This window comes from Balearica regulorum, chromosome 5 (genome assembly GCF_011004875.1).
Source record: "Balearica regulorum gibbericeps isolate bBalReg1 chromosome 5, bBalReg1.pri, whole genome shotgun sequence".
Lineage (NCBI taxonomy): Eukaryota > Metazoa > Chordata > Aves > Gruiformes > Gruidae > Balearica > Balearica regulorum.
The window spans coordinates 25754802-25768661 of NC_046188.1; the positions used below are offsets into that span (position 1 = coordinate 25754802).

General features: G+C 46.8%; 1 protein-coding gene across 5 annotated transcripts in view; it reads right to left on the minus strand.

Moving 5' to 3' along the window:
- The window catches only part of IFT43 (intraflagellar transport 43), a 46058-nt gene extending 35344 nt beyond the window's left edge, over positions 1–10714 (minus strand). The window contains exons 1-3 of one of the 5 annotated variants that reach the window (XM_075753839.1): positions 10316–10429; positions 9648–9737; positions 3715–3744 (exon numbers count right to left, since the gene is read on the minus strand). In XM_075753839.1, coding sequence (XP_075609954.1) covers positions 3715–3744; positions 9648–9737; positions 10316–10369 — 174 coding nt within the window. In that variant the 5' untranslated portion in view covers positions 10370–10429. Of the gene's footprint in view, positions 1–3714; positions 3745–9647; positions 9738–10028; positions 10051–10315; positions 10430–10616 lie in introns of those variants that run through there. The other 4 variants (XM_075753842.1, XM_075753843.1, XM_075753840.1 and 1 more) reach the window with 4 other exon arrangements.
- Between the last annotated feature and the right edge of the window lie 3146 nt (positions 10715–13860).

Here is a 13860-nt window from a genome sequence, read left to right on the forward strand (position 1 = left end):
GCACAGATCCAGACCAGACCAGACAATGGAATGAGAGTTTGGAGCTGGATGCCAACCACTGTGCAAGGGTAAGAACTGGGTCAGGAAAATACCACCCTGATTAAAGGCCCTGATCATATAAAGCCCCAGGGCATGTCTACACCACAGGTGCAGACACACCTGCAAGCAGGATCTATGTGAGTCAGCTCAAGTCTGGAAACAGTCTAGCTTTAGGTACTTCTGGTAACCAAGCTGGTACCTCCCCAGGTACAGGGCAGGTTGCTTCTCACTGGGGGATCTCTGCATCACTTGCACTGTATTTTAGGATGCAAATACACTTCACTCAAACAACCCCACTTTGCAATGTTAAGTCCACAATTGGCTTCACATTTCAGGTACTTAAACTTTGTTTGTCCAACAAACATTCAGTGAAAACAATTGTTCCTGACATGCCCTCTTAACCTAAAAAGTAACAGCTTGTTTCTCCACCCGAATTGTCTTAAAAGCACTGGGCACTAGAACTACAGAAGGACTTGGTTCCCCCCCTGTGGAAAGGTCAGATCCTCAAATCCTCTTTCCAATTGTTGCCTTAAAGCATATCATCACTTAAATGTTAGAGTGATATAGAACCACAGAGGTCAGCATCCACCTAGTTAAGTGTCAGAAATCAGGTGTTCTCCCTGCTTTAGTCCATGAAGGACCCTGAGACTACCCATTGCATGTCTACCAAAACAACTGGAGAACAACGTCCCAGCTGGACTCATTAGGGCTGGAACAGATGTCTTCCTGCTCAAATGTTGTTGCCTTCAGTTAGAAAGTCCCTCCTTCAGCCCAAAAATTCTTTCAGTTCCTTTTTGCAAAGCAGACGCAGCTTCAGGATAAAGTACTGAGAGCCTTCTCAGACACAGAACAGGTCACAGCTTTGTCATTACGTATAATATTCTCTAGGAAGGTGGGAAACATTACTTGATACATCTTTCAGGAGGAGAATAAAATCAGTATCTTCCAGCTTGGAAAGGAGATGGTGGGTTTAATCTTTACTTATAAAGCATGTGGCTTCAACATCAAAATGAACACCTCCAGCCCTGGAGGTCCCCGAAGGCAAGGAAAAGCCCTGTTCCACTGCTGAAGGCTACAAAATAGAAGATGGGGGGGATCAGGATCACTCACTGCTAGTGCAGGGACACATGCTCCCAGAGCTCTCAGGGAGGTGCCAGAACTCTGCAGGACAGGGTTTCAGACACACTGCAGTCCCCAGCCACTCTTTACCACCTTAGTAGATCCACAGGCCCATCCTGAGATTGTCTACATACTACACAGGCACCTAATACAGGCTGTAGATTTTGCTATGAGGATAACGCATCTAAATCCCCATGTGGATCCCAGTTTAGGGAATCTCCACAGTTCTCCTGCATAAAGCTCTAGCCCTCCTTTCAGACAGGAACTAAAGCAAACTAGAGGAGGGACTTCTCCAAGGCCCCAAAGCAAATCTGTGGCAAAGCCAGGAAGAGAACCCAGCAAAATCTTGGCTCACAGCCATGTTCATACTGGCTCCTGCCTATTTTGCCTCTGCAAATTAACTGAGATATTAGGATACACCCTTTATTATACCATTGATCAGCCTTACAGCCTTTGGCTAAATGTCCCAGCCTTGGAAGGTGCAGCCAAATGAGTGATTCAACTGGCAAAAATTCAGATCCAAGATGAGTGGTTTGCCAGGGGATGCAAAACAAGTCTCGGAGCAGGCAGATGGCTGGAGAGCAGGACTTCAGCAGGTACATTCACATCAACAGCCCAGATGGGGCTGGCTGCTAGTACTCAGGCAGCCACAAAGCATCTTCAGCGCAGCAAGAGAAAAGGGACCAAATCCAGGAAGAGTTCAGATTGTAACACTCAGCAGAGCCCACAGGGAGTTCAGAGAAGGGTTACATGAGCCATCAGGGGGAAGAAGGGGCCAACTTCGGACAAATGATTCAAGAAGCCAAGTATTTCAGCTTGGCCAGGCAATGACTAAGGGAGGGATATACTGCAACAAGTTTTGGATCACACTTTATAATATAAAGTTCCACTAATAATTGGTTTGGAAGAGACATGATACAATTAACAGAAGTTTGTAAGCATATAGTATTATAAGTTACAAGCAGCTTACTGATCAGTCAGATTTCTGAATGCACAGTCAACCATTTTGTTACCCTTCACAGGCATTTACAAATGGAAAAATACTATAAAGTGCGACTGTAATGCTTAAGAACATAAGCTGGAATAAAGGGTGCAGGAATTATCCAAACAAGAGGGCTTTCAAAGCAGGGATCACTTCATACTAAGGAAAATCTCCTTGCCAGGCACCATTGCATAACATCCCTGAAGCAACAACAATTGCTCATGCAGAAGAGTCACACCAGTTTAGTTATTTTAATGAAATTTAGCAGCCAGCAGCAAGAAGGCACCTGTGGCATGTGACCAGCCACCACTCAGTACAGCAGACCTTGGGAATCAATCATTTAGGGCACAGTATGGAGGTGGAATTAGTTCCAGTGAAATGACTGTAAGGATTGGTTCCAGTGGAGGGGCGGGGGAGATTAGATCAATTATCAGGAAAAATTTCTATTGGGTAAGCAGTCCCCAAAACTATACCCATCAGCGGGAGGTCTCTTTGCCTGATAAATGGAAAAGTGCTCTGGGCATAGTCCTGAACCATCCATCACTGATGAATAAACCCAGTGGATCTTTCCTACAATATCATCTCTAGCACTACCAAGAGAAAACTGAGCTAATCTGAATAGTCTTGACTCCTTGTGATGAGCATACCCTTCTGAGGCCAGAATTAATGAGATGCACGATACAGCATCTTTTTTCTTTTCTGGGCTTTAAAGTTCACAAATTGATCTACTATGCTACCACTACTTGGCTGGTGCTTCAGCAGAAGGAATTAGGAGTACAGGAGAGGATGCTTTAATTGTTTAACACACACAGAGAGCAACTCCACCCAGGAAAAATTGGGCAACACCAACTCCATGGTTAGGAAGAGTGCAAGGCAATTAGCCCAAAGACTTTAACAGAAACAGGTACTAGTTCTCCGGTTGTTCTGAACAGCACCACCCTGGCTTCTAATGTCAAATGAATGCTGAGACATATTTTAGCTTTGCTGCAGGATGAGAAAGTGTATGTGTATTCCCTTTCTCTGCATAACAGGAGCCTGGTAAGAAGCACTATGCCATCCTATTAACCACAGACATTAGCATTCCAGTGCTGGTGCAATAAAAAGGAAAGACTCATAGAAAATACAAAGGCACACATTCTTGTTACTACTGGCTGGCCTTCTCCTCCAGGGACCAGCAAGACTCCATAATCCCTAAGGACAAGTTTTCATGTTATGGGAGCAAGCTAACCATACTGGACAGCAAATCTAGGCTCAGTCAGGTTTTGTACTCTATTAGCTAATTGCTGTCCTGACTTTTAAATGAAAATAGAGTATCTTTCCAATGGCCACATATATATCTGTGACCTCAGAACAAGATGCAGCAGCTGATAAGAGCAGCTGTTACAAAGACAATAAAAAACCTGTCAGCAATAGGAACAGAGGATGCAGGAAAGGCACTGCATCTGAGACAAACTTTGTCTTATTCTTCAATACAAGAGTCCCCTCTTAAGATACTCTCTTGACACACAAATAGGTTAGTCCTTCTAGTCCCTTTCAGAGGAGCCAGCAACTACCTAGAAAGCCTCTAGTCTTACATGGTCAACCTTTTCCTCAGGGTCTTCATCCTAGAAGAATTAGGAGGAAAAAAGAGAGAAAGAAGTTAAAAGGAAGAACTACGGGAGCCTGCACACTGCACAAAATAGCTTGAAGATTGACATGAATGGCTGTCCCACAGCACATGCTTTGCAACCTTATCCACTTGAACAAAGTACAAAGCTGATCCCAGCGCTGTGAGATTTTATATCCACAATCATTTATGCATACACCAACTATGGTACTATAAAGCATGCATGTTTGACTGCAACAGCAGGAAAGTCTGCTAGCAATCAGACCCTTGAAAGGCATAATAAAGGAAAAAAACCTACGAATAACAGCAAGAGGTGAGAAGGCTTAGTTCCTTCTCCCTATAGCATGAGAAAACCCAAATTATTTAGGTGTGTAGGACACTAGAAAGATTTGTATGAATAAGATCTCAACCATGCCAAAGACCTGAAATGATGCTGGACTGGTCATACTGAGCGTTATACACCGTAGCAGGCTACAGCCCTTTTTACAGGAGCTCTGTTTCTCAAGTCAAGATCAGATCCTCCACTGGGAGAAGGAGCTATAGCAGTTAGCATAAGATAGGCCTAGCTGACAACAGTGTTACCTTTAGCAGATGAACTTCAGCTAAGCCTATGATATAAGGGAGTAGCTTAGTTACAGGGTAGATGAGTAACTCAAGGAAAACAGCCTGTTAATCACTGTGAAAGTTACAAACTGGTTGAGAACCCTTCCGATGAGCAGACTGCTAGCACCAGAAGTGGTGACAACCAGTCATTAGGCACCAAATGCAAGAAGGAGGCAATTAAGAACCTGGTAATCTCTATGCAATCCTAGTGTTCAGAATCACTCTGGGAGAGAAACTAGGGTACTCCACAGCCCTGCACCACGAGTACACACTGGATGGCTGGAACCACTACACTAATCCACCTGACTTTTCTTCTGGACTGCAGCATCTCTCTTGTGGAACAGGGAAGCCATGTGATTAATAAATTGCATATATCTCTGATTAAAGTGGTTTAGTATCTGAGTCCACTTAGTGTCTGCACTGTCATCTGGTTTTACAGTCTTACCATGACAGGAGCAGAGGAAGGCTACATGCAGGTTAGGGCAGCTGGGGTACAGAAGTGTCCATATCAGTAAGCAGCAAAAATGAAATCAGATTCATCCAACTGGTAAAATCTGAAAGTGTGTATCTGTCAGCCAGGGACCCTCTTGTTCCCACACCTGAGAGCAGAAAGGCTTCTGCAGAGCCCAACATGACCTAAGATTCTCTGAATGTATGGAGCCCAAGTGGTATAGGACTCGCAGTAGTACAGAAGAAAATCCAGCTGGACAACACATGTTGGAAAAGCATTTAAATAACCACTTCTTCGAGCAATCTTCTGCGTGGATTTCACCCTCAGCAATTGATTTGCAGTTGTTTATTCACTCAGGTTAGATAACCAGAGTCCTGTTTAAACGATGCCTGGATGTCAGCCTAAAGAATCACTGCCAGGAGTGTTTGTAGCTGGGTGGTGGAAATCCAAATAGCCGCTTTGCAAAATTCACCTGTGGAAACATCCTTCCAATATGCAGTGGAGGCGGCCCAAGCTTTTGTTTGTCTACATGAACCTTGTCTGAATAAGGTATTTTTTACAGCACAGAAATACTCAGTTTTTAACTATCACCCAAGGACCACAACTACACAGGCAAGCTTACAAATACTAGGTAGGACAATAAAAGAAGAGAATACTCTCACAGAAGTGAAAGCACAAAGCCTTTCCCCAGGCTTTAGTGAAACGTGGGTAACGGAACCAGAAGGTAAATCAGATGATTTTGGACAAACCCTGACATAAAGTGGAAGTGACCCTGTCCTACCTGTGTGGAGAGATTCTCAACACAGCCTGGAAAACCCTCATCCTTTAGGCTGACATATTGCCAGTCTCCACTCAAAGGATCTACAAATGTTGCCAGAGGGACACTGACAATATCACATTGAGACTGTAAGAGGTAAAAACCCAGCGAAGTCTTGAGCAAGATCCCAGGGGAATTCCATCACTGTAGGATGAAGAGAAAACAGACTGTGGAAGCAGGATAACATGAAAATATTTTTGCACACCAATTTCTTACAAAACAGCAAATAGTTCACTCTTGCTGAGAGGAGACACAGAAAAGGAAAAAATTGCTGATATATTTTAAAAAAAGGCTTTTCCACTCAGCTTTCCAAATCAATCTCCTCAAGAGCTCCAAACGTGGCCAAACAGCTTCTTTTGATGGATGTCATCAAGCCAGCATTCAGGCTGTTGGATGTAGTGATGTTAGAGCCAGGAAAAAGTCTGACTTTTATTCTATAGAAGTGTCCAGAAGTCTTGGTAGGATGGGACAGCAAAGATCTTCAACAGATCTCATTATATGATCTGCCCCTCCCATTATACAAATAACATGACCAGCTTGAATTTGTCCCATTTTGTCAAAAACTTGATAGCATCAAGATGAGTAAAAAGTAACACATCAAGCCAGGGGATGGGAAAGGCCTCCTAATGGAAAAATGGCTACATTACCCCTCTGAAAATGAATGTTTGAAATGTGGAGTCCTGGCATGCAATGAGCAGACTTATCTCTAGGAATTCCCATTTACGGCATATTCCCCTGGGTGCCCAAGAAGTGCCTGCCCATTTGCCAAAGAGCTCTAAAGGCCATGAGGACTCACAGCCATTGCTGCAGCAGGATGCTGACTGCACCAATTCCAGCAAATAATCATGTTCCTTCTTGCCTCATGAAATAATACATAGCTGCAGTGTTGTTTGTTAGTACTTGTACTTCTGAAAAGGCAGGAATGCTCTGCATGTCAGATGGCAGCCTGTGAGCTTTGTGACCATTAGTAAGCCCCTTGAGGAGACAGAGGTCTCAATTTGAAGGTAATGCAGATACTTCCACAAAGAAATGGGAATTATCAAATAGAGATTTGGGCAGAGGAGTTACAGATACACCACTACAGTTAAGGAACGTATTGTGGGAGATACATACACACAACAGGCACTGAAAAGATCCTAAGATACCATACTGTTTTCATAGAGCTTGGGGGAAGTATTAGGCTGTACGGCACAAGCGATTGCAGTTGTGCCCTAGGGAAGGAGGTTTTAACAACACATTTGTGAGAGAAGACACACACTTGAGGAGATGTACCATTGTTTGGAGTCTCTTTTGGAAGACAGAGTCCAGGTCAAGGAGAGATCAGCAGTAACCTGAGATCTATGCTCCAAGTCAAATGATTTGACTATTGACTTCAAAATAGATCTTTTTAATTATGTTAAATAGTTGTTCAGCCCTCCAAGTGAATTTCCTTGTAATAAGCCCAAATGTTGAGACACGGATAGACAGGTACTTTTTGCTTCCTTCAAGCAAGCTGCTCTGACTGGAAAACGCTTCCTGGATGGTTCCTGGTGTCATGAAAAGACCAGAACAATATCACAAATGGTATGTCCATAGCAGAAATTTGAGCTGGGTGGAAACTGGGTAGATTGACATGGAATTTAAAAAAAAAAAAAAGTCAAGGTGAATCTTAAAAGTTTTGAAACCCTGAGGAACTACTGAGGAGAGAATCACCATCCTGAATGTGAAACTGCACATGAAGGTGTGAATATAGCAGAGGTTTCAGATAAACCCCTTTGTCTTCAAAATCAGTAATAAGACTAAAACCTCCTATGGTGAAATAAATTACATGGGGCCTCCTCCACTACTGCCAGTTCCAGAAAAAAGTACTGATTTCTTTTTTTTTTTTTAATTTTGCGTTTCTTTTGGGAAGGTTCCTTGAAAAGGTTTCAAGATGACCAGATGGCTGAATGAGACATCCATTGTAACAGCTGACCCCACCACCTGGAGGCAAGCCAAGGCCAAGCTTCCAGAAAAGTAAAAGGTGATTGCCAATCTCGGGCAAAGGGAAAAACAATATTAGTTCTATTAAATGCTCACTTTGGTATCAAATATGATCATGTATGAAAGACCTCCAATTCTGGAGCAAAGGAAAAGACTGAGGCTTATTTATAGTGGATTTTGTCTCTTCTCCAGTAGCTCCAAGGTTTTCAGTTAACAGCAACATTTAGCAACAAAGAACTGTCTGAAGGGAGACTATTGACACAAACGTTTCTTCCTGGTGGTTAAGATCCAGTAATAACATATTTGAATCTTGTAAGGCGTGGAAGGCCTCACCCTTCTGCTGCTGAAAAGCTCACCGCTTTCAAACAGAAGACTGTAACTATTTCTTAGCCCTCTCCAGGGGTGCCCAAGGTCTGGAGCCTTTACAGTCTCTTCACAGCTATTATAATGGCTATGATGTGAGAGACACCAATTACAACTGCAGTAAGTTACAGTCAGTCAGCTGTACCCCTACATCACACCCTGGTCTCTTTCTAACCAGGGAGTCAGTCCATGAACTAGGACAGCCAGTTCCAGTAAGAGAACAATCTGACAGTGAGCCACCCTAATCTGGAGGCTAACCAACAATTACACCCACTTAAACCACCAGCTGGTTTCTTTAAGACTTTCTTTACCTATGAGGCCTATGCTTATTTTGATTTCTTAAATTATGCCTTCTGCAAACTGCCTCACGGAATGCGTCCTGAACTCCTATAGCATACCCGGGGAGAGGAGAATGCATAGGCAGGAGATGATTCTCCATTAAGCCTATCAAGAGAAAAGAGCACACTTTCTCCAGAAAAAAAAGGCTTATTGTAACCCAAGCCGCAACAGCGTATCGTCAACAGCATCGCAGGGACTTCAAGGAAATACCCCCCCCCCCGCCAAATCATTTCAGCACAGATGGCTGGGACACAACTACTCAATGTAATAGAGAGTTTTGTCAACACACAGAGGATCTGGGAGTTGCGACTCCCAAGGCAGAGGGTCCCAGGGCTCTGAGTGCAGTAGCTTCAAGCACACAGCTGGTGCCAGGGTGGACAGCAGGGCAAAGTGGGTTTGCAGTTTAAAGATACCAAGAATATGGTATGCTGGAGACCACTACTGGCATTGCAAAAAGCTAAGTATCACCTCATTTAAACAAACATCGCTGTCAATAAGGTGGAAATCTGACAACTCTTTTGTCCATCTGAAGGTGTCAGGGAGAAAACCTGTATGTCGTTTCTTGATAGGTGCTCCTTCCAGCAGGAGATGCCTGTGCAGAAGCCATGCTAACATCAGAGAGCAAACTTCCAATTAGAATTTGAGCACTCTGCAGCACTAAGCAAGGAAGTGAATCAAAAGGGTTCAGATCTCATCCTTCTGGGTATTAGAGGATGTTGCCTCACTCTCCTGTGAAAGAGGGGTTCCAGACCTTTTGAAGATGTACTGATAAGAACAGACTCTGAACACAAGTTTTTTTCCAAAGCCAAGTGGGAACTGAGTTTGCATGTTATTACCCACAAGACAAAGTCTCAGATGCTGCAAAGCTGGCTCCTGGCATGACCTTTGTAGCCTGTGCACGGAGGAAAGGGAAAAAGAGTGTCACTAAACAAACTTGATACTGACCATCTCGGATACTGTACTCTGGCTTTAGCAAAAGCAAAGTGCAAAAGTAAGACATCTGCTTACCTGTACTCTGTCTTGCCACCATGGTAGTGGTGAAACTGGTCAGAAAATGATGTGCCTGCTCATATTTTAATTCCCATGGAAGATATGCACGTACAGGAGGGAGAGGCCCATATCCTGTTTGATGCTACTCTCCATACCTCACACATGAGAAACTGTGGCCCCATATATGATGCTGCGTGAAAACTACACATCATGCAGAAGGCAATACCAGGAAAGGGTAGTCACATGGGGCGCAGCAAAAAGGACAAACTTCAAAGGACACAGCACACCACCTGGGAAAGAATCTCAGAGAAACAAAGAATCCTCTGCTGGAGACACCAGCAGGATTACAGACAGGTTCTCCTGACAAGACACCCACCTCTCCAAGAGAAGCAGACAGGGAATTCTTCCTGCTGAGATTTTCATCTGGAAAGAAGTCCTGGCGGGCTCGACGGCCCATCTTTAGTACCTGTAGCGCAGGGGGAAACATGAAGGAGCAGAGGGCACACGGTTACTGACAAAAGCTGCTTCAGAGCAGAAAGAAAAACGCAAGCAACAGCTCTACCGTTATGCTATGCCCTGCGATGAGGCGTTTCCCTAAACAGTGCACAGGGGTTATCAGCTGCAGGTGTTAACCCTGCAGCCGCCTCCCAGCCCGCGGCCGGTGCGTGGGTCACGCTCCTCGATCGCAGCCGCGGGCTGCCCTGACCCTCCTGCTGCACGGCGTCCCTCAGATGCCGAACCCCGCGGCGATACCCACGGAAAGCCCGGACAGGCCTCTCGGGGGACGGACGACATCATTTCCCCGCCTCCGCCGCCGTGCGGTGCAGACTGCCGTCCCTGAGCCCAGCCCCGAGGCTCCCCTGGCCGCGCTCGTCCTGCTCGCCTGCAAACGGGCCGGCGGCGTTAAAGACCCCGGCGCCCTGCTCAGAGAGGCCGGGATCCCCGGGCCGGCCCCCAGGCGGCCGCTCGCGCCCCGCGACCGAAAACGGCTAAGCAAGCGCCGCGGGCCGCAAAGAGGCCTCGCCGCGCCCCGGGCCCGCTCACCCCGGCGACGCCCCCCCGCCGCGGCGCCTCCGCTCGCTCCGGCTCAGCCTCCATCCGCCGCCGCCGCCGCCGGTGCTTCCGGCAGACAGCCCGCCCCCGCGGCCCCGGCAACCGCCGCCCATGGCCCGCAGGGGCCGCGCCGCTGACCCCCCCCCACCGCCCCGCGGGCCCGGCCTGCCCCCAGTCTGTCCTTCTTGTCACCGCGTCCGCCGCGGTGCCATCCCCGCGGAGCCCGACCTGCCCCCGTGGGGGCTCCACGGCCCCCGAGCGCCCGACCTCTCCCCTGCCCAGCCCCGCTCACCCCCGGGTCCTCCGGGGCATCCCCGCTCCCTGGGGCCCGGCCCTGGGGCGAGGGGCAGCCGGCAGGCCGCACACCTCATAAAGACTGGCTCAACACGGGCTGGGTATTCCTGCCAAACAGCCGGCAATGAATTACAACGCTGGGTACTCCCGGTAGCCACATAAATATCCAGCCCCGTTAGCAATCTTAAAATCTTGGCCTGACCAACAGTGACAGCAGTGCTACAGTTTCTCAGCACAATACATCATGTAAGTACTCTCTTATCAGTTTTTAATTTCACATGCAGTTAGGGGCATGCCCTTCTGCCTTCTCCAGCTCTTTACTGTATACACTTTTTACGTTCCCACTAAGGCAGATAATCCTAGCCTTGTAGATCTGTCTCCTCATAGAGGGTTTTGCCAAGCCTCCTGATCACTTCTGATGCTCTTCCCAATTCTCTCTAGCTCTCTAATACTGCTTTCCAGACGGGCAGCCAGTCCCCAGAGCGCTCGGTAGAGGCAGTCCCAAGGATCAAATATACGCACAATGATCGTTACAGACATGCCTCTCAAGTGTAAGTTGTGCAGAAATTTCCACTGAGCTGCATAAAACAACCCCTGGTCCCTTTCTTGGCTGAACAGATGTATAGATTAATTGTAAATAGATCTGGGTTTAGCTCCACATGTTAAATAAACATTCAGTTCTCCAGTGCTTTGTCCATTAGCCTGTATTTTTCTGGTGTCTCTGACATTCCTCACAATCTTCACCCATCCTCATTAGCCTCAATAATTGTCACCCATTTGTTTTGTTGCTACAGTGAAGAACTGTACCACACCACAAACTACACTGTTAACACTTTGCCACGATGAAAATCGACCGTGTAACCCTAATGTTTTAAGCCTTCCAGGAATACCTTTTATTAAAGGTACAGATCTCGCTCTGTACCTGCTTAGCTTTAGTAGAAGCTCATGGTCTGGCTGAAGAACTTTAAGAAGTCTAAATAAATTGTGTCAAATAATTCTCCTTTTTTTCCATTCCTTACTGACATTTTCAAGTAGTTGTGCTGTGACTGTGATGATCTAAGGATTAAGTGAAATAAGATTTGTGGGCAGAGGTAATAACTTTTTATTAGACCAACTGATATAGCTGGAAAAAAACTTACAAGAAGTGTTTCTGTGCCTGAAAGCTTGTCTGTTTTTTCCAGCTATATCAATTGGCCTAATAAAAGATACTATCTCTCTTTACAAACCTTGACATGTTCAAGGAATTCAATAAGTGAGACCTGATTTTCCTTTTTTGAAGCCAGGCTGGTTAGGCTGTACGAAATCATGATCTTCCAGATACTTTGTTCTTCTAATTACGGATTCAAGTATTCATCAGGTAGAGAGGGGAGTTTTCACCTAGCCCCCTGCTTCACCGCCAGGACTGTGGGAATATGGCCCTCCATTTCCCACTTCCCATCCACTTCTCCAAAGAGCTGCCACAGCAGTGCGGCTGTGCAGATACCGGGAGATGGAGGGGACTGCAGGCCCCAGGATGCAGTAGCTACTGCAGGATGTCCGAGTACAAGTGCACACTTAGAGCTGACCTTCTTGATCAGTAGAAGAGCATCCTAAGAGGAGCATGGTAGTGTCCAGAGCAACGTCTGCTAAAGCAGGAGGGCATCCCTGGGGTAGGAGTGCATTGCCAGCTGTGGCCCCAGACAGGTAGCTGCTGGGGCGTTCCTGCCGGAGGCAGGGTAGGAAGAGTACAGGGTGCCACCCTGGATGGACAGATCACAAAGCAGCAGGACCCATAGGTTCACTTGTCTGGAACTGACCCCCCCCCAACCCCCTCCTCACAATTCCCCCAGGTTCCCATCCTAGACAGTACCCCACTAGCACCTCCCAGCTCCCCCTAAGACATGCTGTGCTGCTTGCTGCCCACCCCAGTGACAGGAGTCTCAGGCCGACTGAAGGAGGGTGGAGTCCACGCGTGGCAAAGAAAACATTTAAGCATTTAAGCACTTGGAGGACTGAGCCTTGCCTCAGAACTTTGCCTTCTGACTTCAGAGATTCTCAAGGAGAGAGAAGAGCAGACGTGCAGAAAGAATGAAACCTAAAATCCATCCTGCCTTGAGTCCCTCTGGACTCCTCCACTCATTGGAATGGGGTTTGTCACCCACATGTTTTTGCTTGCTTGGGGATGGCAACAGGGGAGAAAGACTTTTCATCCATCGTTTCACGTTGTGGCTAAAATGGATCTTGCTTGCTTTAAATGTTGTGGTCACCTTTTCTGAACAGCTTCATTCTCCTCTGCCCTACTGGTGACACTGCAGGCAGCATTTGATCTTGGGTCTATAGCAGCCCCACTCAACCGAGGAGGAGACAGTCAACAGGACAAACACCTGGTGCTGCTGTGGCTGTCCAAAGCCATTTTCTGTGCTTGCTTCCTGTCCAGTTCAGGTCCGTGGTGCCAGGGTTTCTCTTTCCCAGTGTACAGTTTCAGGTGTATTCTCAGCTCTCAGTCTGCCTTACTTGTTCAGTTTTGTCCTCACTATAAATCACACTGCTGCCACCCCCTCTCGTCTGAACAGCAAGTAAGAACTACGCAAGCATTCCTTTCACGGACAAGTTCTCACACCGAAATATGGACTCCCTCCATCTGGTTTCAACCCAAATCCGATCACGCAGAATAGGACTAATGGAGGCCCCCACTGGCGCTGTTTACTGTTGATTACTCCTTGACTTGGACCTATGAATAGAGCTTGTGTCTGGTCCTCCTTCTACCCAAGAGAAAGCTGGGAGAGTCTGGGAAAGCAATCACACTTGAGCACTCCCACATGCTTCTGGTCCTAGACCACCTTTAGAGCGAGGGCACGCACGCGTAGTTAAAGCTACAGCTATGGTGGAAGGCCCACGTGGTCGCACTGCTGTGGGAGAGAACAATGACCACCTTATTCAGAGCGGCCAAAGGTTTTGTTAGGCAGCTCTCTGGCAGTGGTAGGATTTATGGGATGCAGGGCAATTCCAGTAGCAACCAGTGACACAGCACTGCACCTTTCTTCCTCACCCAGTCCTCACGTCAGGCAGCCAGCCAGCCAGACTCCTGATTTCGACATGGGCCAATTCATTGAAAACATTATGCTTCCACTGGGAAGCAAAGTGCTCGGTGAAGACTGCTACCGTAGCCTGCTCCACACTAACAGCACACTGGCAGCTCCAAGCACCTCAGTTTGATTTTTCTGCATTTTTTTTTCTCCACGCACCTCAAAGTATTCGCCCCA